Source organism: Seriola dumerili, unplaced genomic scaffold (genome assembly GCF_002260705.1).
Source record: "Seriola dumerili isolate Sdu_G_001 unplaced genomic scaffold, Sdu_1.0 BDQW01000147.1, whole genome shotgun sequence".
Taxonomy (NCBI): Eukaryota; Metazoa; Chordata; class Actinopteri; order Carangiformes; family Carangidae; genus Seriola; species Seriola dumerili.
The window spans coordinates 3,420,655-3,445,411 of NW_019174402.1; the positions used below are offsets into that span (position 1 = coordinate 3,420,655).

Here is a 24,757-nt window from a genome sequence, read left to right on the forward strand (position 1 = left end):
TTACTCAATTTCTCTCCATGCCCACCTCTTTCTCTGTCTCTGTCTCTCTCTCTTGTTATATGTGGGCGTCCAAATATTGTTTTATGATGAGATTATGTTAATGAGAAAATGGTATATGTCATAGGCAGCTCAAGATCATGCAGTGATCGGTACGCCTGAGGTAAAACAACAGTGTCAGAGATGGAGATGAGATGTGTTCGTGGTGCCCGCAATGGTAAAGCTCCTCAGGCATTGTGTTGTGCCTTTAATCCATCCTCGCCTTTGAATCCTCCGCCAGCAGCCGCAGCGCAGAGGAGCATGGATCGCAGAGAGATGAATGCTTTGCCAGTCTGTGCTCCATCTTTCCTCTCGGATCTTATATCTCCAACTCCCTTCTTCCCGCCTCTCTCCATCTTCGTCCCAGCACAGCGGTGCAGCTCACTCCACCTTTGTTTGCATTTCAGCAGCGGCCAACTAAAATATTGATGAACCCCGTCTGACCTTTCATCGCTGTGTCAGCAGCTTCTTTAACGTTCCTTCAGAGAGGCACCATGCTCATCTGCTTATTGACTATGCTCATATTGGACACACTGCAGCACATGATGCAGACATGTGCTCTGTGTGGCGCCAGCTGTTTCCCACCCTCCTGTGGGTCAGGAACTAGAGATGAAACCACGAAGTTGACCTTACTCCCTGCAGGGACTGACTCTTTAATCCCACTGGATGGGTAGACAGATCATACACTGTATTTTGTCTCAGACAACATATTCATAGCCACCGCGGCGCAGCACTTCTGACAACACATTAAGAGAAATGGCATCTCTAACTGTGACATGAAGGAGGCACTGGGACCTCTGTGAGTTCACACCACATGCTGAATGCCTGATTGTCTCTAATAGCCCGTATGTTTGTCTCCCTCCTACTCCTTCTTTTTTAAAACATCTCCTCCCTTCAGTACCCACAGGACATTTTTGTCTTTAAGCTGTCCAGCATGCCTTATAACCTGTTTCCCTTAAACACAAGGGGAGATTTAAGCTTGTGTTGGATTGCTTATCAGGCGCAGCACAAACACAGTTCACCCATAAGGCTTTGGGCTTTTAGAGCAAAGAAAGATCTGACCACCATATATTCCTGTTCCTCCACAGCCTTAAATAGTGTTTATGTTGTGCCAGCGGCATCCGCAGGTTATGGAAACTTGAGCTCTGAGTGGCATTGCTTCCACTGCGGTTGCCATTTTTTCCATATGACCTGGACCCGTAATGATAACTGCATCCTCTTCATCCCATCTCTCTTTCACTTCCTACCGCACATAAAAGACCAATCAGCTGCTTCCCTTTTGGCTCTTGGCCCGTGGTGTCAGTGATTGTAACTCACACTGTGCTGCGGAGGCACCTCATTTGTACATCCAAGAAAAGTTAGTGCTTCTCCTCATCTTTCTTTTTATGTTTCTTTCACTTTAATGTGTTATGACTACCACTTTCTATGCGGCGGGAACAGTGCCAATTATTTTCTTCACATTCATCACGTAAGGCATGAAGTATTTTGTACACTGTATAGATTTGCTAATTATGTGTGTGATCTCACCTACCCTCAAAGCAAAGGCTCTCCACCACATTGAATGTGTTGTTCCTGCAGGCAGAAGGAAAAACCGCTGAGGTGATTGATTGAGGTGAGGGGAGTTGATTGCGTGATGCTATCTTCCTGCCTCACAGTCGATCAGCAGCTTTGTATGTATTTACCAGGAGGGCTATGTGATGTGGTGGAAATCAATATCACAGTGTTAATAATCTTTTGGACTGGTATATCAGCTAAAATAAAGCTGGTCAAAATCTGATCCATCCAATTGCTGTACTCTACTGTGTTTTGTCCCCTCCAGCCTTCTAGTGTTGCAGCTCCTCTTCTATTAAGACACCCAGGCAACAGCTCAGCATCCCGCTGCATAAGCCTGGGAAAATTAGAATGTGTGAATGTCAAATATTATTTGGGCGCAGAAGCGAGTGACTCTGAGTTCAGACGCCGAGGTTGAAAAATACAGAATCACTAAGCTTCGACGCCAATAATCATTAGCAAAGCATGTAGGAAACATTCAGCCAGCAGCTTCTCATTTTTAGCCGGGTGCTGAGCGTCGCTTTCGGCGCTTAAAGTGACAAATGTCACCGTGTCAGCTGTCACTATTAATTAATGTTAATTCTGTGAGTAACTTTATGACGGGTCTAAATTAAACTTTGCTGTTTTTGGTTGGTGTGCTCTATACGGCGCTGTCAGTACTTGTCAAAGACAGTTTGTGAGGGAGGAAGCTTCTCTTTAGTTCCAACAAATCCAACAGAGTTAGATGACGTCACCATCAGGGGTGACATTCTCCCAAATATCAATAATTTAAGCTTATCAACCATGACCTTTAATATTTGGATCAGGAAGCTCATAAAAAAATAAGGAGTGTTAGATTCAGTAATCTACACCTCTGTTATTTCAGTGTGTCAGATACATCAATCAACATTTAAGTACTCTAAATGTAAGTATCTGATCAAACTGCATCAGCAGATACCTAAAATGAAAGGACTTGAATCAGGACATCCCTGGTAAATAATGATATTTTCTGATATTTATATATACAGTACATGTGACATAATCAAACTGAAAGCAAACACTGATCACATCACTGTATAACATCACATTTGTATGAAACAAAAGCTAAAGTAAAAGCTCTGAATCACAATTTGTTGCGTGGAAATGCAGATCTGCTTAATCTGTATGATTGTTTTACAGGTTTTGGAATAACTGTTACCCATCTACAATATTTGTAAAAACTGAGCCATCTCAAATCCAGCACTGAAGAAATTCAGCGTACTTTTCAAAGACCCCCAAGTCAAGTTTAATTAACTCAGAACCAGTAAAGTGAGAAACGAGCCCTGAACTCAGTGACTTGCTGCACACATTTCACACAGTTATGGTTCTCTTAAATATTACAAATGTCAAAGAGTCCACACTGGTGAACGACTCTTCCACTCCATTGATCAGCATGATCAGAACACTGTGTCATTTCTGATGTAACTGCGAGGCTATTCTGGGATTCATACATCGTGCTGCTCCAGACGTCACAGGCATTTGACCCCTCTGCGACGGCCCGTATTGAACCGGACTTTACTGCACTGTGATAGTACGTTGCATTTCAATGGCAAGGGACACTTTCTGATCTAAATGCTAATGTAGTATCTTTAAGATGGAGTATACTCACTTTACTTGTAAAACCGTGCCTGTCTCACGTGTCCCACCTTATCTCCCAAAGCTCTGATGGACGTGCCTGCAGGAATTAAGTTTAGATTGGGGCTTGGCTGCAGGACTGGCTGCTGGGGCTTTGGGGCTTTATGTGTATTTAATTTTATATGGGTGTGTGTGTGTGTGTGTGTGTGTGTGTGGGCGCCCTGTGTGCACCCCCATGTCTGTCTCTAGGTTTATGGATGTCATAACTGCTGCTTTTTCGCTCAAATCCTGACAAGAGTCACAAACATCGATCTCTGGTTCTCAGCGGTCTGCTCCTTTCTCACACTGTGAGTGTCAGGGGTTTTCCCCACTGGAGGCGGTGAATAAACATACACAAAACTGTTTAGTGAGTCGGTGTAAAGCACATGAAATACGTCCATGGGAACAGTGTATTGCTTTGTTGATGGTCCATCAACCCCAGCTTGATACTCCCAAATGTGGTCAGTGTTTGCAGCATTTGACCTTGAGGATCAGCGCACGATCCCCCTTCCAGCTCTAGCGCCATTATCTGGAGCCCTCACATGCTATCACAGTTGGGTGTTTAGAGGAGCGTGATGTCATAAATTTCCTAATTAACACCCTTTCCAGACACCTTTATTGACTTTTGGTTGCAAATCACCCAAGAATGACTGAAGAACGGCGGCACTGTCTGGCCGGCCTCCTCTCAGAGGGTAATATTCAGAGCATCATAAAAGGGCAAGATGGGCCCATAAATATCAAACCAGATTGACACCTGATTTTAATTTGATTTTGGAGATGAGGCAGACATCAGAATTAATAGCTTGTTAGCTCATCCACACATCACAGCGTATTCTCTGACTAGAAGTCAATGCAAATATGTCCTCATCCTCTTGTAGGTTTAGTTTGTCCTTTGACTGTTTAAGTTCCTCAACGTCTACGGCTGTCATTGGCTGTGTCATGTTGTCTGTGGTGTCTGTTTGCGTCCACAGCAACAGACTCGACCCAAACGTTCGGAGGATCTAAGGGCCACTGGCAGTGACATATTGTGTGGGAGGAAACCCTTTGTAGTTTTAATCCTCTCCTTATGCTCAGGCCTTGATCATGCATTCTCACCAGGATCATGTGCTGTCGCATGTCATACGCTGTACGTCTGCAGGTCTGACATGGTTTCAGATTGACTGGTCAAAGATATGCAGCACTAATTCCTTGTGTAATATGAGCAAAGACAAATTAGCCAGTAATTATCTAGCAGGCATTCGTTTTGTCTTTGTTACATGTGTGAGAAGCAGCGGTGCTCCTTTTTCAACGATTGAATTATTGTCTCAGAGAAGACACCAGTTCCACCTTCACGTACTGTCATTTATTTAAACATCACACTTTCTTAAGATTTCCTGGATTGACTGATTTTATTGAAGCCTGTGTTTTATTTTTGGGATGCTGTCATGTGTGAGGTGACCTTGTGACTATGGCTGTGATTGTCATGATTCAATTCCACTCAGTAAATTAGAGACATTCAGTCGCAGGCTATCAAAGAGATCAGGAAGAAAACAAACATAAACCAACTGCCATTCTCCCCATGAAAGACATGAGTGTGTTCATTAATTCAGCTAAAAATAATGGGCTTATGTTTGAATTCCTCCTAGAGGCATCTTGGGAGATTTGGGAGTCTGATAGGTGATTGGATGAAAACAACTGTTCTTTATCAAATTAAAAAGAAAACTTGATTGAATCTCTCTTGTACTAAAAACAAACTTGTTGAGGTCAAGAACATTTAATCAGCCACCAAAACACCAAAGTAGATATTTTTGAGAATTCCGTATCATAGCAGCCGAAACACGTTAAATCACCTCCACCTTCAAACGTTAGACATTTTCAGAAGTAGAGCGCTCCCGTCATCTCATCTGTTTTGAAGTCTATAGACTTTTATCCAGTGACATTTTGTGGAAAATTAGTTTCATAGATGAGCAGGGCTGCATTTAATGATTTCGCGATGGATAAATCTATCAATTAAGCTTTGATTAAGAGACTGATTAGTCATGCAATCTATAAAATGTCAAAAGTAATGACAAAAGATACAAGTAGCTAGAGCCGGAACAAGCGATCATATAAAATCAGAGAACAGCAAGTGTCAAGGAATAAAATCAACCAAAAACAAAAACATCTGAAGTAATGGCCAACAGCTAAAGCCTTCAAAAAGACACGCATGTGCACACTCATACACACACACACACACACACACACACACACACACACACACACACACACACACACACACACACACAAACACATCTATACATTCTTACCAGACAGTCATATTTTATGTTATGGTATCAAAAAACATTCTCACAAGCAAACTCAGCTTTCATACAGACAACCTACTCTGTCATTTATTTCCTGGCCACAGATGAAGTGCGCCAAGAACACACTTTGTCAAAATGATATTTCAGCTCATAATACAAAGCACTGTATAACACGAGTGGGTTTCTTTCTTTCTTTCTTTTTCGTTAGCGTTCCCCATTTATATTCTGTCCGTCTGTCTTCTTCTGTTGTACCTACTAGCTGAGTCTCTGGGTGTAGCTGATGGTGTGCAGCCATCAGAGTTTATTATGCTGTTTATTTATTATGTAAACTTAATATCACGTTGTAATGGATATCTCTAAACTGGACTTTATGTATTGATAGAAAAGAAGTATTCCAGCTGCTCGTCTAACAGTGGTAAACTGGCACAAATGACCAATAAAGTCCCAGCGTTCAGGCGGTAACAGACTTGTATTGGGTGCAGTATTTTTGATGTGGATTTATGAAGGGGATTTCACCAATTTTACACATAAAGGTCAGTATAGTTGTCATGAGACTCATATTCTGAAAGCATTTGTAGGGTGTGTTCTCTGTGGCTCTGCAGGGAGCTAACGTCATCAGAAAAATTGGAACCTGATAATGTAATAGTGATCTTATCAGGGTTGTCTATGGGTGACTTCGACTGACTTGATGGTCAATATAAAGACTTCAGTCAAGTCAGACATATTCTATTTCCTGTAGCATCTATGACATTGGGGAATCTCTGTTTTTTTATTCCAAAAAATATGAGTGTTACTGTTAACCTCAATATGTCAGACTTTTTCTCAACATCTATACGCACCCTTCACTCATGTTCTAAAACATTTTCATGAAATGAAATCTAAGTAATATTTTATTAAAAAAACATGGAGGAAATGGGTTAAGGTGCATGGGGGCAAAATCGCACATTGAATACCTGCTAGGTATGCTAGGCATTTTTTTATTTCTTTCTGTTTTATTGAGAACCACAGACCTTAGCATACAATCAAAAACGCAATAGCCATCATATTACCAGGAGGGTGAAAAGTAAATAAATCTGAAGGATAAAAAATGTGACCTACAAGGGCATTACTTCTTTTACAATAACAAACTCCTGGTCGAAACTGTTTTTACAGCTGGAGATGAAAACTATAGTGTTAGTGCCCATGTGTAAAAAATGAGCTGCCAGAAGGAGGAGATCAAATAAATTGCGTCCCCTTTGGCAGACATAACGAAAGGCGATAACGTATCTGAGGTTCTTAGAATAAAAATGTAGAACACGTCAAGCATGTCAGTGGAGCCTGAAGCCAATCAGGACAAAAGTTCTGCCGCCCCTGATTCAGAAAACTGCATCCACCTTGCTCCAGTGAGGTTTTAATGTCATGTGACACGGTGAACAGCAGAGAAAGTTGGTAAAATAATTTCTAACCAGCATGCATTGTTTTAAGTCCAGCATGCATCACGTTAAGTCAGCGCTGTTTTTGGAGAAACTCTGCAGAGCTGCCACAGTAAACTGCAATAACAGAGTAAATGCAACTTTACAATTCAGTCCCCATAAAATATACATACATTTCAGAAAGTGCCATAAATCATCCTGTTGACCAGCTACAACAGAAACTATGTATGATATATGATGATAAGGGAGAAGATAAAGTCACTGTAAATTAAATCATTTAAGATAGATTTAAAGCCACTAAACCCTGCCACATTCTTTGTAGGGATGTTAAAGGGAAGATTATACAAGGCTTGAAATGATGTAGTAACTTAACACCATACTGTGGAGAAAAAAAGTGTTTTGGTTTTTTTTTTTTTTGTCACAATATTCTTTATAGCTTTTTCCTCCAACATAATCTTCGTCTCCGTTATGAACTGAACCAGCATGTTATGAAGTTTATTTATCAAGTGCCATCTATTTAGTTTCTCTAAAAAGAAACCTCAAATATATCCCTCATGTCTAATGCAACCCAAACAACAGAGACATGACTATTAAGACTGCAGGTTACTGATGGTGTGTAAAATTAAGTTTTTCATCTAGTCCTAATGAATCACAAAACACATCTCCTGCTGCCACCATAACAAAGAAACATTGTCATCTCTAACTCATTTAAGGTTTAGATATCATTTGTAGGCACAATAAAATTAGATTAGTTACATTTTATGGATACAGTGCCGGCACATTTCTTTATTTTGTGGTTGATATTGCAGTTCAGTATGAGTGCAATCTGTTTCTAATGAATGATTTCTACGTAATTATTTAACTATACATCAACAGTACATTTCACTTTATCCCCTACTGTTTGCAGGTTGGGATGTTTGTTATCTAGACCACATACTGGACTGTAGTTGCATATTTCTCCTTGTTAGTGAATAATTCTCTGACTACTAATCTTAGCCTCTTCTTCAGTGGAGAAGTTGGTTGACATACACTCCTGACACCACTCATGTGTCATTATTTTTTCATAGTGCCCTGATTCATGTTCGTGAATGTTTGCTTCCCATTACCTTCTGTAGAGTGTTATCTAAAGAGCTGTACGAGAGTCAAAAGTCGGCTGCCTCTGAACTCCAATCTCTTCCTCTTGTCTGTACTTACAACATACATACATTAACCCGCTCTCTCTTGCTCTGGTCTTACTCTGCCGCTGCTCCGCGTAATTTTCATCTTCTCTCCGAGCCTCAACTCCTCCGTGTCATCCCTCCGACGTCCATTTCTCCCGAGTCTCGCTTTGTCTCTCTTTCTCCTCTGTCTTTACCCCCTCAAACTATAATGCAGCAGCAGCGCAGAGGCCCGTTCCTCTGGATGGATGTCGACTGATGGATCTATGCGTGGCTCAGGAGGGAACAGGCTTGGATGTGTCCTTCAGGGTACTTGAGGAATCAGTAACATACACACAATGAGCCCCACTGAGCTCTGATAAATACGTTTAACTCCGATAGAGAGCAGCACTGACGCAGATTGTATTGAATTTGGAGTTAAGGGCCTGAAAGCTCACTGGACAGAAATCGCCTGGATTCTGACAGTCTTTGCAGCTTTTCACCTTGTCGCTTTTACCTTGTGAGCAGCTATTCTCATCATGCGTCATCAAGTCTACATTGTGGTTGCTATCTTGCTATCTTTTACAGATAATAGATTAGATAGAACCAAATGAGCTGTTAAAATACTAGTGTCAGATTAAAGTCTCTTTCAGTCTATGAGATTCTGAATCTGCTGTAATCTTCTAGTTAAAAAAAAGCTTTTCAAAGCAACATAGAAACCTCAGAAAATGCATGATGAAGATGAAAAATAGACACACTTTTCATTTGTTCCTGAAAAGCGGAAAATATCGAAATTGTGTGATTTTTCTCCTTACAATTGCAAGACTGTTATGGCAAAGTGATGGTTGTCAACTGTGAGCTTCTGTCTCTATACAGCACCTCAAGAAAAACTTGCCCTTGAGGACAGTTTTTTCAGGAACAAATGGTTTGCAATTCTTTGACAAAAGAGAAAAACATTTATTGGTTTTCACGCCAAGATTAGTAGCACTCTGTTGTTTGTGCGTAAATGCAAGGCTACGCACGGTAACTGGTTATCTTAGCTTAGCTTAGCTTAGCTTAGCATGAAAACTAGACAACGGGGGAATCAGCTAACCTAGCTTAGTACAAAGGTGATAAAATCCACCTACCAGCTCCTCATTAACATTAACAGATATCTGATTTTTTGCCCCAAAGTGCAGAAACAAGAAGTTAGGGTGTTTGCGGGTTAGGTGCTGGAATATTTCTTGGCTTACAGAGTCGTTGCTGGTTGGTTACCTTAAGTGGGTGACAAAGTAGTTGGACATATGATCCACATTAAAACACACTTTTTTTCACATTTATTAATTTGTGAACTTTGGTCAGACTTACCGTTTCCCCTTGTTTCCAGCCTTTATGCTAAGCTAGGCTAACTAAATTCTCCTTGTAGCCTCATATTTACCATAGAGACCTGAGAGTGCTATCAATCTTCTCTATGGCAGAAAGACAATTAACACATTTACTAAAACGTGGAACAATTCATTTAAATGAATACTGCTGGATCCAGGTGTAAATATGATTTCACATGGAAAAGATTTTTTCTCTCATATTTTTTAAACATCAGTCTTTGAATTGTGAATTTCTGTGCTTTTCCAACCACAGCTGCATGTGCCTCCTCAAGGCAGATTTTTTCTAAAATTCTACAATGGTGAAACACAAGAGGGTTGGATTAGGTTGTCTTTGTCAATTGGGTATTACTGGGTTTACCTTTAAGACCATCGAGTTGAATCTCTTGCTCCATCTGTCTGGAGGCTGAGCCATCACCGGCACTCAGCTGACAGAAGACCATTATCGCAGCAGAACAATGTGCAGTCTAGTGGTAGACCTGTGGTAGCTAGACACTACTGTAGAGAAAGATTGTGGGAGTCAATAAGGGCAATTATACTGTTATTCTAATTGTCACGGTCTAGTGAGGGTAAAATTAAGCTCTGGCACTCTCACACAGATAGATACAGCCTCACAGTTGCCTCACAGTCACTACCTTGACGGTCCATTGTTCTCTGATGTTATGCACGTGTTTGGAGCGCTTGATAAATTTAAAATCAAAGCTCTGTAATAACTTGTCAGCTTGGTGTGTGAATCAGCAGGACTATTCAGCATTTGACCCTGGCTTTGCAACGAAGAGTGTTCAGCATCTCAAAGCCACTATCCCCTTTCCATGCTTCAGATGGTGCCATAATTCCAAAGCCTGCACGCTGCCAGTCACTTTGGTCCCCTTACATGGACGTGGGCGGCGCAGCGATGAGTAAGGCAGTCACAGTGTGACCAAACTGCTCGGCACTGTCACCACCAACAGCAATCAGAGGAGACGATTGTGATCATTGCCTGGTGTTTCAGGCTGGCTTTCACAAATATGTGTATTTTTATATACAGTATATATATATGTATTTCATCAATCAATGAAATTACAGACCATATATTAAAACAGTCTGAGTAGTTATACTGGCGTGTGAGAAGTCGCAGGTGTCTGTTTTATCACCTGCAGTCAGACTGACAGTCAAAGCTCTTCGCATACAAAAGACCCTGCCTGCAATTTCACACAATCTAGCACACACATACACACTCACACACACACACACACACCCACACACACATACACACACACACACACACACACACACACACACACACTCACACCCCCCAACTCTACTACTCCACATACAACCCATTACTTGTCCACAATTACCTTGACCCTACAAAATTATTATTTGTTTGTGTTTGTTTTATTTTGTAGAAACTCATCTCTGGCCTCTCAATTCCCCTGACAGCAGAGATGAAATTACTGAACATGTATAGTCAAAGCAAACACAGTGATGGGCTTATTAAAGACACAGAGAGAGTGGAGAGGAGGAGCTCGGGTCTGGCTGCAGCTGCTGCATTGGCTGTCTGCTCAGCAGTGGGGAGGGGCTGAGGGAGAGAGAGCGAGCGCGCGCGAGAGAGAGAGAGTTGGGGGAGGAGGGCAGTGCTCTTGTTGGGAGATAGGGAATGCCCGTTAGTTGCGTCTGCCGATAATAGCACATCAGCCAGAGCACTGCTATTGGGAGAGCAGAGCACAGGCAGTGCGGAGGACTGAGCCGCTGAGCACAGAATGGTACACTAGAGAAGACAGGCACCCTCAGAAAGAGACAGAGAGAGAGAGAGAGAGAGAGAGAGAGCAAGGGGAGGCAGAGCGCATCAGAACACGTTGAGAAGAGGAGGACAGAGCAGGAGGAGAAGAGAGTGAGGAGGGGAGAAAAGTTACCAGGTCAGCATTAGAACGTGGAAGTGGAGCAGCTGAGACTCACTGGGGTCTCTCTCCCACCGGAGCAGCCCAGCACAGCAATAAGCAGCAGAGGAGGAGAGTGATATTACATGAGGGGATAGAGGGAGTGCTGTAACTTCTCCCCGGAAAGACAGTCCTGTCATAAGGTGAGGCTAATGCCCCTCACAGGACCCTCCTGCACAGCCACTTCAGGACTATCACAGCAAGACAGCAGCAGCACGCAGAAGACACTTAAACCTGGCAGAGGTGCCTGAGCAGTGCAGTTCTACTCACTTCTACACTGGAGACTTTCTGATCCAATTGTGCACTTTGAAGTGGATGTAGTTGTGTTTCTGTTTTATCTTTATTTGCTTCAGAGTGTGAAGCGGTGGAGATTTGGAGGGCGAGTTGTTCTGTCCGCTCATCTCTGAGACTATGGTAGACTGTGCGTCAGGGAGCCCTTCATCAGCAGCTGCAGCCCTAGAGCATGGAGAAGTCCAGCAGTGAGGAGTCAGCCATTCACCGTAGCCCTTCCGTAGATAGCCGTGACTCCGACTTTGCTCAAGCCTCCACGTCTGGCCGCCCGTTTGGCGGCCGCGGGTTCACTGCCGGTGCTTTCTACGGCTCCACGGGGCCGCGCAAAAACGCACAGCAGGGGCAGGCTGGAGCAGCTGGAGCTGACGCCAGCACAGGAGACAAGTCCAACAGCAAGCACAGCTCACCTAAAGGCAGCAAATACGTTGTCTTTTACCTGGATCTATCCTTTGTGTTCCTTTTAGAATTCAAGAAGTGCAACATGGCAAGAGGCTGCCTGTGCTGCTTGAAGTACATGATGTTCATCTTCAATCTCATCTTTTGGGTAAGTGGCTCATTATTTTTCTTTTGATTTGTGTTTTGTCCATCATACTTGTTCACAGTCATTTAGTTGATGATGTGATAGCCAATGTGAAGGCTCAGTGTACGATAAGGTTTTTGTTTTAATGTTAATTAGGAAACATTATGGCAAAGTGATGGTTGTCAGTGCAATCATGCGTTTCTAATTATTACATCAGGGTGTTTATGCCCGCTCCTCTCTGTGCATGTTGCTATTCCTGGATGTCATGACAGAGTCAGTGGCATTGCACCAGGTCTCCTTTTGTATGTGACTGGTGAGGTTGGGAGGGGGGTTGGGGGTGGTGGTGGGTGGTGGGGGTGAGTGGGGAGGAGGGTGTTGGATTGTGGTGGTAAGGAGGACATGGGTTCATTAGGGTCGCTCATTCAGATGGTTATATGATTTACAGTGAACATGAAGTCGAAATGCTGCTTTTGGAATGCAAGTGAAATAGAATATGCTTCCACAGTGCAGTTACATTGATGAGCAACACAATATGCACCAGGGGGATATGAGCTCAGGTTGTCAGCAAGAGTTTCAAGTGATTCTGATTTGTGGTTCATTTTATTATGCAGTCTTTTAATGAGGCGTCCGTGCTCTTGGGTAAAACTATGATCAGCAATGTAGGAAATTGTAATAATCACCAGCCAATGTCCAGAATCGCTGTAACTGTTGCTGTTATCTGTATTTGATGGTGTAATTATGTGTATTTGATGTAATTTGGTGTAACAGTGTTCCCTGTGCCCAATCTACACTCAAATAGGTGTCACCCAGAGAAACCTGGCCGGCGTGTGGCTGCCTGTGATTGGTACTCATGCATGGGCATTTGTTGTAAAAGTGGGCACCCCCTGAATGAATGTTTACAGAATGGATTATGGGGCTTATAGGTTATGGGGCCAAGTCTTTTGTGTGGATGCAGCCAAGCGTGAAGCGTAAAAACATCCCAACACTGGGGACTCCAAGCAAGCACGGCCCACCATGTCACTGGGTTGTGAGCCCTGCTAACTGGGGCAACAGAGTGGGTATTAGCTGGAGCCCAGCTGTGAAGCGGCCAGCGTTTAAAACAAACACACACACACACACACACACACACACACACACATATACATGCACCACACAAAGCGAGATCTATCTCACCGTCCGCCTCTGTATATGAAAATGGACAGCTCTGCTAGTGGCCAACCTCAGGCTGGGAGCATGGAAGGTCTCTCTGCTGCTTCAGGGCAATATCTCCATATCATTCTCATATCATTACTCAGTCCACAAAGGCAAGGGCGAGACTGATTGGCAAAGACTTAGAAATAGCTCAGGGGCTCCTCTGTGTGCCTCTCCTTGATGTGAATGTTTGTTTAAGGGAATGAAAGGGTCAGAAAAGCTTAGCTGGTGTTAGATTCATTAATGCAGACATTGACTTATTTGATGTGAGCACCCCTTTGGAAATCAGTCAGTATATGTAGAGTGCAAGTAAGCACTCAGGCCTTGACATTACTACTGTTTGAATTAGGGATGGAAATTTTAAGCAGTTTCCTTTATCGATTGCTGGCCAAATAAATGATCAATCAGCAGTGACTCAATGTTACAAAATGCATTCATTTTTCCTCATTGAAAGCTTCAGTATACAGATGAAATGAGATATTTTTATAGCACGGCCAGTAGTCAGCAAATTATGATAGATCAAGGTCTTATTAGAGTCTACATTAACAGAGTGACACTATCAGTGTCCTGTGTGTCAGCTTGGCTCATGTAATAGATCAGAAGATGCCTCAGTGCACAGCTATAGGTCAACCTTTAGCAGAGGTCATAAGGTCATTATTATCTGCTCTCTTCTTCAGGGGCAGACACAGGGGATTTGCTTGAAGGCATTTACGTTCCAGATTCTCCCCGGGCTCAATTTGTGTTTAACCCTTTTCAGTGGTTGGAAAAGAGGCTTTGGATTTTTAATGCAGGTGTGGGGAGAGGGAGAGAGAGAGAGAGAGAGAGAGAGAGAGAGAACAAGCTCTGAGTTTTGAGGCCTCTCTTTCTCATCATGTGTGTGTGAACGTGCGTGCGTGTGTGTGTGTGTGTGTGTGTGTGTATGTCTGTGTGTGTCTGTCTGTGTGTGTGTGTGTGTGTGTGTACACGGGGCATGGGGACCTTAAGTAGCTTTTGGACCTTCCCCAGCGCAGCACAACCCCTGCTGTGCAGTAATTGAATTTTTACTCTGCTAATGTTCACTTAATGAACACCCGCCATGCGTATTCCCTTATATTACTGCAGACTGATACTCTTGTTTTCTCTCCAGCACTATATCATTGTAATAACAGTTAATTCAGTGTCCCGTGGGAAGAGAGGTTGATGTGTGGGTTATTATGCAGCATGCGACTGGTGGGTCTCCAGTCCATCAGAATGTGACAGCTCGAGGCTCGCCGGTGGCTGGAATGCTGGGGCAGCAGTGCGGCCAGTTGAAGGTTAGAGCTGGGAATAAAGGATTCACTCATCATTAAGGTGCTGGAACAGGGTGCCTGGGCATTGGGAGATAGAGGTAGGTAGGGTGAGAATCGTGTTGTATCTTGACACCCCTGGGACTGCACTGCTCTACCTCTGACACTCCAGGAATCACAAGGTTACTGCAGCTGGTAGGGAGGTTTGCCTCTGAAGCTCTGAAATCTCATCTCGAGACTGAAGTGGGGAATGGCGCGCTGCAGTAACCTGACACCAGGTACAGCAGGGGTCTCTTCTTTCTGACTGAGCACACATGCACGAGCACACTTGCCGCACACACACACATACTCACACACACATACACACACACAAACACACACACACACACACACACACACAAAACAGCCATCCTTGGAAGTACACTCACCACCCACACACCATCCGTTCCACAGGGCTTACAGTGGTAACTTGAAGCACAAGGTAAACAGCGGCAGGCACTCCAGGCATCTTCATACATGCGCTCATCCTCAGCCCCCCCCCCACCCCCCCACCCCAGCAGTTGTTCACGACCATCTGGCTTCTCTTTCTTATAAGGGATTAGAAGAATCTGAGCTGCAGGGGGAGTTTCAGGCAGATTAGAGCAGTATTGGGTGGTGCGGTTAGGGATTGAGAGCATGGCTCCTTCGGACAGCGCTATGCTAAAACCAACAATCATCAAAGCAAATGGCCTTTATGCTGTGACAATGTGTTACAAAGTGAGCGGTTTAGCAGGGAGGGCGGGTGGGGGTCTTTGTGCTCACACACAGAGACACACACATGCTCAGTGACTGTTTGACCAGCCTGATAGGGTGATTGATGTTAAGTTCTATCGGTGTCAGCCTTGTGAGCGAATCAGTGTAGGTGTTCTCGCTGGGGGCAAGGATTTCAGCCTCTTACTCTGCAGTGTGTCCTCTCCTCGCAGACTCCCCCGTTAATCTTTTCCCATTCAAGATTCAATTTCTTGTCCACTGCTGTACTTATCTATCTTGCCCAGTGAAATTGAACACCTTTTGAAAAGTGAAACAAAACAAAAAAAAAAAAAGGCCCTGGAAACACAACACAAGGATTGACTCTGCCAAATCACCAGCAACATCACACATAAACTAATTTTCTTTGTACAGAAGCGAAACAGGCCCATCCCAGTTGTGCCATTATCATGCCATATCAAAAGCTACAGCCTCATTTGATATTCGTATTTAAAAGAAAAGTGTCAGCTCAGCAGTCTTGTCTTACAAGTACAAGAGGGGTGGTAGTATCAAAGCTGCTCCTTTGTTAGAGGAGAGAAAACCAAATGTGTTTAGCATTCATGAAATCCTCTGCTTACTTAGGGGATTGCTGCAGGATTTATAAACCATTTGGTCCAAGGCAACAGAAGATTAGTTTTCCCATCGATTTAATCACTGAATTTGACATTTAAGGTTTCAAATGTGCCCGCGCTCTGATGCAATAAAGGCAAGAGTTATTGACAGACTTAAGGTGGTTTGTAAGAAGTGTGTGTGTGTGTGTGTGTGTGTGTGTGTGTGTGTGTGTGTGTGTGTGTGTGTGTGTGTCCGTGTGCGTGCAGGTGTGTGTGTGAACGTCTGTGTCTGGGTGAGTGGAATTACATAAAGCTGTCCCTCTCTCCTGGGATTTCCATCTAAGGTGCTGAAGCAATTTGCCTGTTTTTTTCATTCTGCATATCGGCATATGTAGAGTTCAGTCATCTTTCTCCTCCTCCTTCCTCCTTCCTCTTCCTCTCTCTCACAAGAGGCACAGCTGAACTCCGTCAGGCACCGCCAGGTGAAACAAGGACTGGGGCACAGGAAAATAGATGAGGGTTGAGGGCCCTCTGCGAGATGATGAAACAAGCTGTATGTGCTGCGCTGCCACATGCATTTAATTCCATCAATTCGCCATGAAAGGCTGACTCCTGAATAGGCTTTGAGTTTGAAATTGGAGGAATGCAGCATCAGCCTCAGCCAGTCTGTCCACCTAAATTTTTGCGCCTGTGGCTATGACAAGATAGGTATTCAGTGGATTTAATCAATCATGGCGTGCATGGGTGCCCCTCAGCTGGTCAATTACAACCCGTCTCAGATTATATGTCTTTAGAATCATCTATATCCATATCAGGCATTTAGACTCTATAATATGCTCAAATTTCATCAAATATACAGCAGGCAGTGTTTTGCCTGAGAGCTGCTCGGTAACATTTACATAGAGAACATCACTATATTTATATGCATTTTAATCATTTGAAGTCTTGTAATTAGCATCCCCTAAAGATCGTTGGGCCTTGATTCAGATTGGCTGACCTGCTTGGTAAAATATCTCCATGTGTCTGCCTTTGTCCAGCGGAATCGTCTGGGGAGATCCTTCTAATTTACACGTCTCTCTCCGACTGCTTCGATTTCCCGGCCGTGTTGTGTAGCGCCGCTGAGCTCATTAGCTCATGTTGCAGATCAACTGGAATACGGCGCTGCTGTGCTTCACTCTAGGGGGTCGAGGTAATAGAGCAGTAAAATTGGAGGTGCGTTTTTTTGGCCTGAACGCAGAAGGTAGGTGGTGCTTTTGCTGGGGGATTAGGTCTCCCACCCCATCATTCATCACTCTTTGGATGGGATGGACTTTGGACCTGATGAGTTGTTGTTTGGTTTTGTGAAAGGGTGATTATGAGACTCACGAGAAACAGAAACCTGCAATGTTTTACTGGGTTAATAACTAATGACGGCAGTGATTAAATAACCTGCCTCACAAAATAATAAAGTCACATAAACCCCCTTCGGAGAATTTGGAAATAAATTGAAGTTCGCTACTCTGCATAAAGCAACAGGGCTGCAGGTGCAGTTTTAACCCAGTTGCTACGCTGTCAGCTGTGTGGCACTGACGCGTAGAGACAGATGGACATCCTGGGAACAGATGAAAAAACAATAGCTGCTAGGTACAGGCATTGCAGCACATAGAATACAGTCTTTGGTATGTGCCATTCAGCCTCTTCTCCCTTCCTCATTCACATTACGCACCAGTGTCCCTTTCTTTGGGAGGTGCATATGGAGCATAGGGAAGCCTGCATCTTCTCTATCTGTCATACCTGAAAGTCTCCTTAGTGCCGCATGAGAAAACACACATTCGCAATGACAGAAAGGACCTCAGCCCCTGATATTCATCATCTTCTCTTTGCTCCAGCGCGTGAAACACAGAGATCTTGCTTTTCTAAATATAGGCCAGAGAGAAGATGGGAGAATGAGGGGGAAAAGATGAGTGTCATTAGTTCTGCATACATAAGCAGAATCTTTTGTAATGACTATGTGCCAAATTGTGCACCTCAGGCAGTAGGATAGGCAGCATGCAGGTTTCACGGTCAATATTGTGAACTGAAAAATGCTAAATATACCCATTGATCATGTTTTTGAGTTATTAATAAAAAAAAAAAAAAGTCTCATCCATTCTTTTTTAGTAGCTCTTGTATATTTGAAAACAGATCAAACAAGGCATTTAGAGGCTATTGGAAGAAAAATGTTCCCAAAAACAAGCCTTTTCTGAGCCTCACAGCTGCACAGATTTCATAATGGAATTCAATTTGGTGCAAAGTGATTAGTATGATCAAGCAAACTGTGGTACAAAAATGCAGTAGTCTTGCTAAATCTGTGTTAGAAAATAAGTCCAATTATTGTAGTGCTTCAGCTGGCTTTGAACATTTCACATATTATGTAGTGACAGTTTGTAGTGCCTGAGGACTTGTAGGGGTTCAGTATAGCTGTGAGCAAAAAAAAAAAAAACAGACACACTGTGGTATTGGTTTTTTTTTTTTTTTTTGAAGGGCTGTTTCCGTGTCTCTCTGTGACAAATATTTGTGAGTGTGCATCGCCTTCATACTTCTTTGTTAGCCTTGAGCAGATGTGCAGGAAAACCACCATTTTTACTTGACTTTGTGGTCCACAGTATCATTTATTTATTTTTGCTGTAGCAAAACATGTTGGAGCTTTCAGTCGCTTCAGATGAGAAATGCTTTCAGCGCTACTTTGTGTTCTTGGGCTGCAGGAGGGGCTGTAAACTACTGTAGTATCTATCCTCTCCTTCCATATTCACCCCCAGGAAGACCAATCAATGCTAATCTTCACCTTAGCAGTGAATTAATATAGAATGTTAGAACAGCTTGCTAGTTCAACTACTCAGCATTTTTTCTGACACCTAAAGGCAAATCACAGTGAAATCAATGTTTCCCGGTGAGTCTCCACCTCCAGCTCTACTGAGGAGGCTTAGAGAATATCATTTTCTTGGTCTTCCTAAGCTAGCACATTTCCTGTTTGATTAGCCTGCTTATGTTTAATTAGTGTGTATTAGTGTATTGGATATATGCATATATGACCAAACTGTAAGTGCACAATAAAGTTGTCTTAGCAGGGCACAGGTTTTGATTTCCTGGTGAAACAGTCATGTGGAAAGGGGGTTTGCTTGGAAATGCTGGGAGTCTTATTGAGTTGCAGTTCAGTCCATCAGAAGATGGTCTTCAGTGTCCAGGGTCCAGCTCCCTAAGTTCTCCAGAGGTTATCAGCTGCAGGCTGAGGATGCATCAATGACTGACCTATTTCCCCAGGGCTGCTACCTCAATTGATTCAATGGGGCCTGATTCTTTTCCCACCATGAACCCACTCAAACAACCCACATAGCGTGTTTCCACTCATCTATCTCCACTTCCACTCTCTAAACAACATTTGCAGGCACAGGACACACTGGGCATGCAACAGTGCCACGGTACACTGAAAATGTGAGCAGCAGGTTGACTTTGAATCTGTGTATTTTAAATGTGTCATTTTGAATTTGGGTCAGGGACTCAGAAATTCACTGCCCAGGACACATCTTCCAGCAGGGCTCCGACACGCAATGAGGCACACGCTCACCCTCGTTGTTAGCCATGACAAACGAGAGACAGATTTATGCCTTAAACATTAGAGCATGTATTGATTTATTTAACTGAACTGCCGCAGATTACTGCTGCGTTATAACTCAGCCATAAAATGCAACATATTGTAGCTTTGTAGATGGAAATGCACGAGTACATACGCTGAGCAGATGACTGTCTGCAAGTGCCTGGTGTGTTTTTATTGGTATATTTTTAATGGAGCATTTTCATGTCGCGTGTACAATATAATATACAACTCAGACCATCAGCCAGTGTATTAGACTGATTGTTGTGATTTGAAATGGATGCCTGTCTTGTTGTTTTCGGAGAGCGAAACCCAGATCTTCATCAGAGCAGGTTGTTGCAGTGCTCTCGTTACGTCTGATCCAATTTGAGCTTGACTTTTACTCGACGTGCATGAGGTGTGTGTTCACAACCAGCTCTGATATTCTCCCTGAAGAGGGGAAATGCAGTAACTACTCAAGATCCTTCACTGCTACAGTGGCAAGATAACTGTCTGGCTGACAGACTGTGTAAACCTAATAGGGATTATTGCCATTCTCCTTGCATGCAGATTCATCCTCTCCGATATTACAGCCGAGTTTTAAACGGTCCCCTTGACTTTGCCTGAGTCTTATCACACACCAAAAGCAAATGGTTCTGCTTGTTTATTTTACAGCAATTTGCAGTTAGTGGTCATATTCCAAGACATGAAAAAGCATTTGCTATGTGTATCTGTTCTGTTTCAGACGATATCAGGGTTTTATGTGTCCTGAAATCGGAAATCTGAAACAGTCTGGTTGCCTGCAGCATGCAAAGTCTTATATAAAGAGGAAGCATATAAAACCGTCCTCGTTCCATCACTTTGGTATTCTATCTGGGGCACAGAAGGATGTCTCACATCTTACTTTTTAGAGAGGACTTGACAGTTTTATTACATAGTAGAAATGCAAGAGCCATACAGTAAAGTTGTCAGTACTTGCAGATGTTCACCTGAAATGATGAATGATGAGGTTTAGGGTGCTCACATTCATGCTATAAATTCCATTTGTCCCGAAATAGGAGTCATTTAGAAAATGCAGCAAACATAAATAACAGGAAGTGCCTGCTTTAAGCCCACGTTCATTCATTAATCTTGACCTCATTCATCTAATTCAATCAATAAAATGTATTTCAAACAAATCAATGCATTAGCCGCTGTTATCTATGTATACCATTTCAAAACATAGAATAGAATTTCAGTTTTAATTCAATGTGTTCAACATTTTTTGATTAAAAGCAAAAAGATGTTTCTATAAATTGTTTATGTACACAGTTTTGTTCATTTGCTATTGCAGGGAGTTCTTAATTAGAGATCAAATAAAATGAGAAATTGGTGGAGAGCCCCCCCCCCTCTCTCACCATGTGTCATCTGCAGTGCCCGTCAGTAGTCATTATTTCTGCACAGATGTCTCCATTTCTTTTATTAAGCCACCCAGGCTTCAGTAATGGGCGACTTAGGATGGTGGTGGAATACAAAAGAGTAAGTCCGAGTGGAGCTCAGTGTGGGCAGACCAACATTAGGGAAAGGAGTCTAATTTGAGAAGTTGATTATGGGGTCAGTGTCCACCCTCAGTGAATGATCTCATTCATTCACAGTGAGCCAGAGTAATTATTAATACAGACCTTTTGCCTGTGTGTGCACTCATCAGTGCAGTGTAGTGAGACAAAAAAACCCATCACTGTGTTTTTCCAGTAATAATATCAGCAAAGGACACAGCGGCGTGTTTGGGGTCAGCCCATTAATGCCCCTTCCATTTCATACAAATTTCAACTATTTCAGGCTTCGCTTGTCATCATTGTAGATCTCCATGATGACAGTGTTTTGAGTTTGCTCACACTGGTTGCACAATCCCTTCTTGAGCACAAGTGCTCTGGGACAGATGGGTCCGGCCAGATTTTTCTCCCCAGTCCCCTTCTGAGAGGACAGATTGGCAGGCCCAAAATGCTCTCCTTTTCATGGGTGGGAGGAAGTGAAGCATGAAGGCAGAAAGGGAGGGGAGGGACTTCTTCCCAAGAGCAAGAGAGGTGAACGCATTGATGTTTGATGACAGTCCCCTGAGAGGTGAGTCACCCTCACTCTCAGATCCCGCTCTCCCTCTCTCTCCCTGGCATCCCCATAATGTCATTTTTGTTTTTCCTCCCGGGGACAAACTTGAAAAATCATTTGGTCTATTTCAGGAAGCTTAACCAGTGAAAGCAGTAATTGTAAAATTTAAGCTAAATAACAAACAAGAGAGTAGTGTGTATTTACCCTGTGCTCTGGCTTGTTTTTCATTTAGATGACATGTCTGCGTTTGATGAATTGCCACTTATCAGAAGATAATTTGCTGCATAACATCAATTATTTGTCATCAGGTAAAAGTTCACTCTTGATTCAAGAGCAGCTCCACTGTAAATCTTTTATGATGATGGAGCAGCGTTGCACTGACCTCTTTGGATTAGTTGCACCCCTGACCACATGCAAAATCTCTCCTATACATACATCCATGACCCTAAAACCTAGACCTGAATCTGGCCCCTTCCTGCACCTTTCTGACCAAACCCATCTAGTGCTATCAGATTTTTGAGATCCAAATCCGACTCAAGACCGAGGCTATATTTTTTTTCTATGTTATATGTTTGCTTTAGAGGGGCTATCTCACAAATTATGGCATGGTAGTCCACCAGCACAAACCATGTGTCACTCTACCAGCTGATCAGCCATAGTTTTAGTGGCAATCTCACGCATTGCAGTCAACGACCAGCATGTAACGCTATAACATCTCAAAATAATGGCCTTTCTGGTTACTAGTTCAAGATCACCTTCTCCTTACATTGGCTTCATTTTGCTTCATTTCATCCATTGCTGTCCGCTAGCTCTCCAGTGCTAATGGAAGGCGTCAGGTCTCTGCTCCGTACAGTGTGGATGCAGAATGCTGTTAACAGCTAACTGCTAACTGCCAGCACACACTGAATATTTAGCATGTGCGTAGTTACTGTTAAACAACATGTATGAGTTGTGGAGTAATTGGCATTAGTAAAAATACCCACTGGTCGTACTGCACAGCTGTAGTGTTATATATAATTTAGTGGAAAAAAATACAGCAATAGAGAGGGGGAGAGAGAAATGAACAGATGAGAAGTGAACAGGTGTACCTAGAGAGCAGCAGTCAGACAGTAGTATTAAACTGACTAAATAAGTAAGTTGCTTTTTCTTTTCGACAGCTCTGAACTCCCCAGCCTGATTAGCGGTGCTAAGCACATACAGCGGAGTTTTTTGGTTCATTTTCTTCATTATTCATCTATAACACATGGGCTTCAAAATTCCGTAACGCTGTTCGGGGCTTTATGAGCGTAATTAGCCAATCATAATGGAATTAACAGACCTGCTTTGTTTATTTATTCATTCATTCATTCATTCCCTGCATATCTGTGTACTCATGCATACATAGAAAATGCATGTACATGTACAGCTGGAGTGTGTCTCTAGATATTCATATACATGCTGTAGATGTGTTGTAATTCATGGCCGTGCAGGATGCGCGAGCAGCGGAGCAGCCGTGACTTCAGATCTCTTGCCTGGGACGAAATATCTGTCTGATAAAGACAAGGACAGTGGCAGTGCTCATCTCACATGTGAAGGCTGACGTGTCTGTTTGCTGCCTGTCTGTCAATATTATTGAGAGCCCAGTAATTGGCACATAAAAGCGCATCTCTGTTGGAAAGCGTTCCTCCATCTTCAAAAGCCTTCCCTCCCTACAGTTCATTTTTCATTGAAGTGCTTACCTTGCAGAAGAGATGTGAGGGGAAAAAATATTATCCTGAAGCATGCTCTCACTCTGTCTTTAATTCTTTCACAGCCTGTTGGACAGATGAAGGGAGTTCTCTATAGTTTTGTCTTTTTTTTTTGTCTGGCAGGGTTTATGAGTCTTTTCATCATAGACACCTGTGGCAGGCGAAAACAACAAGTAATTGTAACATTGAGGATAAATTTGCCAAAGTCAACCATCTTTTTAATCTATTACGCCTAAATAAGCAGAATTTTAATGAGGATGAGTCACAAGAGGGCTGTGGCCGTCATTATAGCGAAAAATATTCCTCAAAAGCAATCACATTTCATGCTGGCTTACATCAGAATGGCTTTATTAGCCTGGTTTAGCTGTTGATCCAATATCGCCTCAGAACGCGCTCTAGCTGAGGAATCTGGCTGTTTTTCATATTAACTGTGGTGGGCGGTCAGCTTTATCGTCCATAGAATTCCTCCGTGATCAGCAGTTTCCATTTTCATCCGTGAGACAAGAATAACTTCATTCAAAGACGTTTATTTACAGAGGATGGGCTCTTGTGAGGGAGAAAAACAAAACATCAATATGCTTCCAGTTCACCTCACAGTTTCAGTCTGCAACAGTGCTGGTTACAGGGAGATGGGGGAGTGCGGCCGCAGCGGTCCAGATCCTCATTATATCAGAGTCCATTTCAGATGCTGGCTGTTGTGTCCACTGAGATTCGCAAGTGCAGGCGTGGCGGCAGTGCGGGAGAGGATGGGCGCGGAGCTGCCTGCAGTTCGCTCTCAACATTTTTGCGTTTCTGCATTATGCATCTCGTTGACTTCCAGTGTACTAAGAAGGCAGCCAAGGTCAGAGGAGTGTAGCCCATGTATATTCATGCCTGTGGCTTGGTATTCATGTACATTTTGGTGTTTCATTTGCTGTTTGTACTTCTCAACATGAAAAGAAATTCCCAGTTAATGGCTTTGCTTAGGTACTGCCAGGCACTGACAGACACCCCCCCCCACCACCACCACCACCACCACCACCACCACCCCCCACCACCCCCCAGCCCAGCTGAATGTGCATCTAACCATTTATTATAGTCAGTCTGATAATACATCTCTGCTAGTGTGCTGATCTCCCATTGTTCTCTTTAGTGCGTGATTGACAGTGCAGCACGCTAAACAAAAGCTCCTTTCAGAGAAGATGTGTGATAGGAGGAAGGTGAAAAAAGTCGGATGCCTTTAAATGGGGACCTTTTCACGGCGCAGTGTATTTTTCTCATACAATTCGGACTTTTGTCTCAACCTCACCGATAATATGACCTATTCTTTATCGGCACAGAGGACGTAAAGTGGTCACAGCTCAGAGACAGAGAGAAACTGAACTTTGTTTTCTCCAAACATTATTGAGCAGCATGGATAAACTGGGTGAGGTGGGTTTGACTT

General features: G+C 43.1%; 1 protein-coding gene across 2 annotated transcripts in view; it reads left to right on the forward strand.

The window, feature by feature from the left end:
* The window catches only part of LOC111225212 (tetraspanin-9), a 152,300-nt gene that overhangs the window by 77,689 nt on the left and 49,854 nt on the right, over positions 1–24,757 (forward strand). Inside the window, exon 4 of one of the 2 annotated variants that reach the window (XM_022749950.1) lies at positions 12,085–12,164. In XM_022749950.1, the coding sequence (XP_022605671.1) occupies positions 12,102–12,164 (63 nt within the window). In that variant the 5' untranslated portion in view covers positions 12,085–12,101. Of the gene's footprint in view, positions 1–11,645; positions 12,165–24,757 lie in introns of those variants that run through there. The other variant, XM_022749949.1, reaches the window with a different exon arrangement.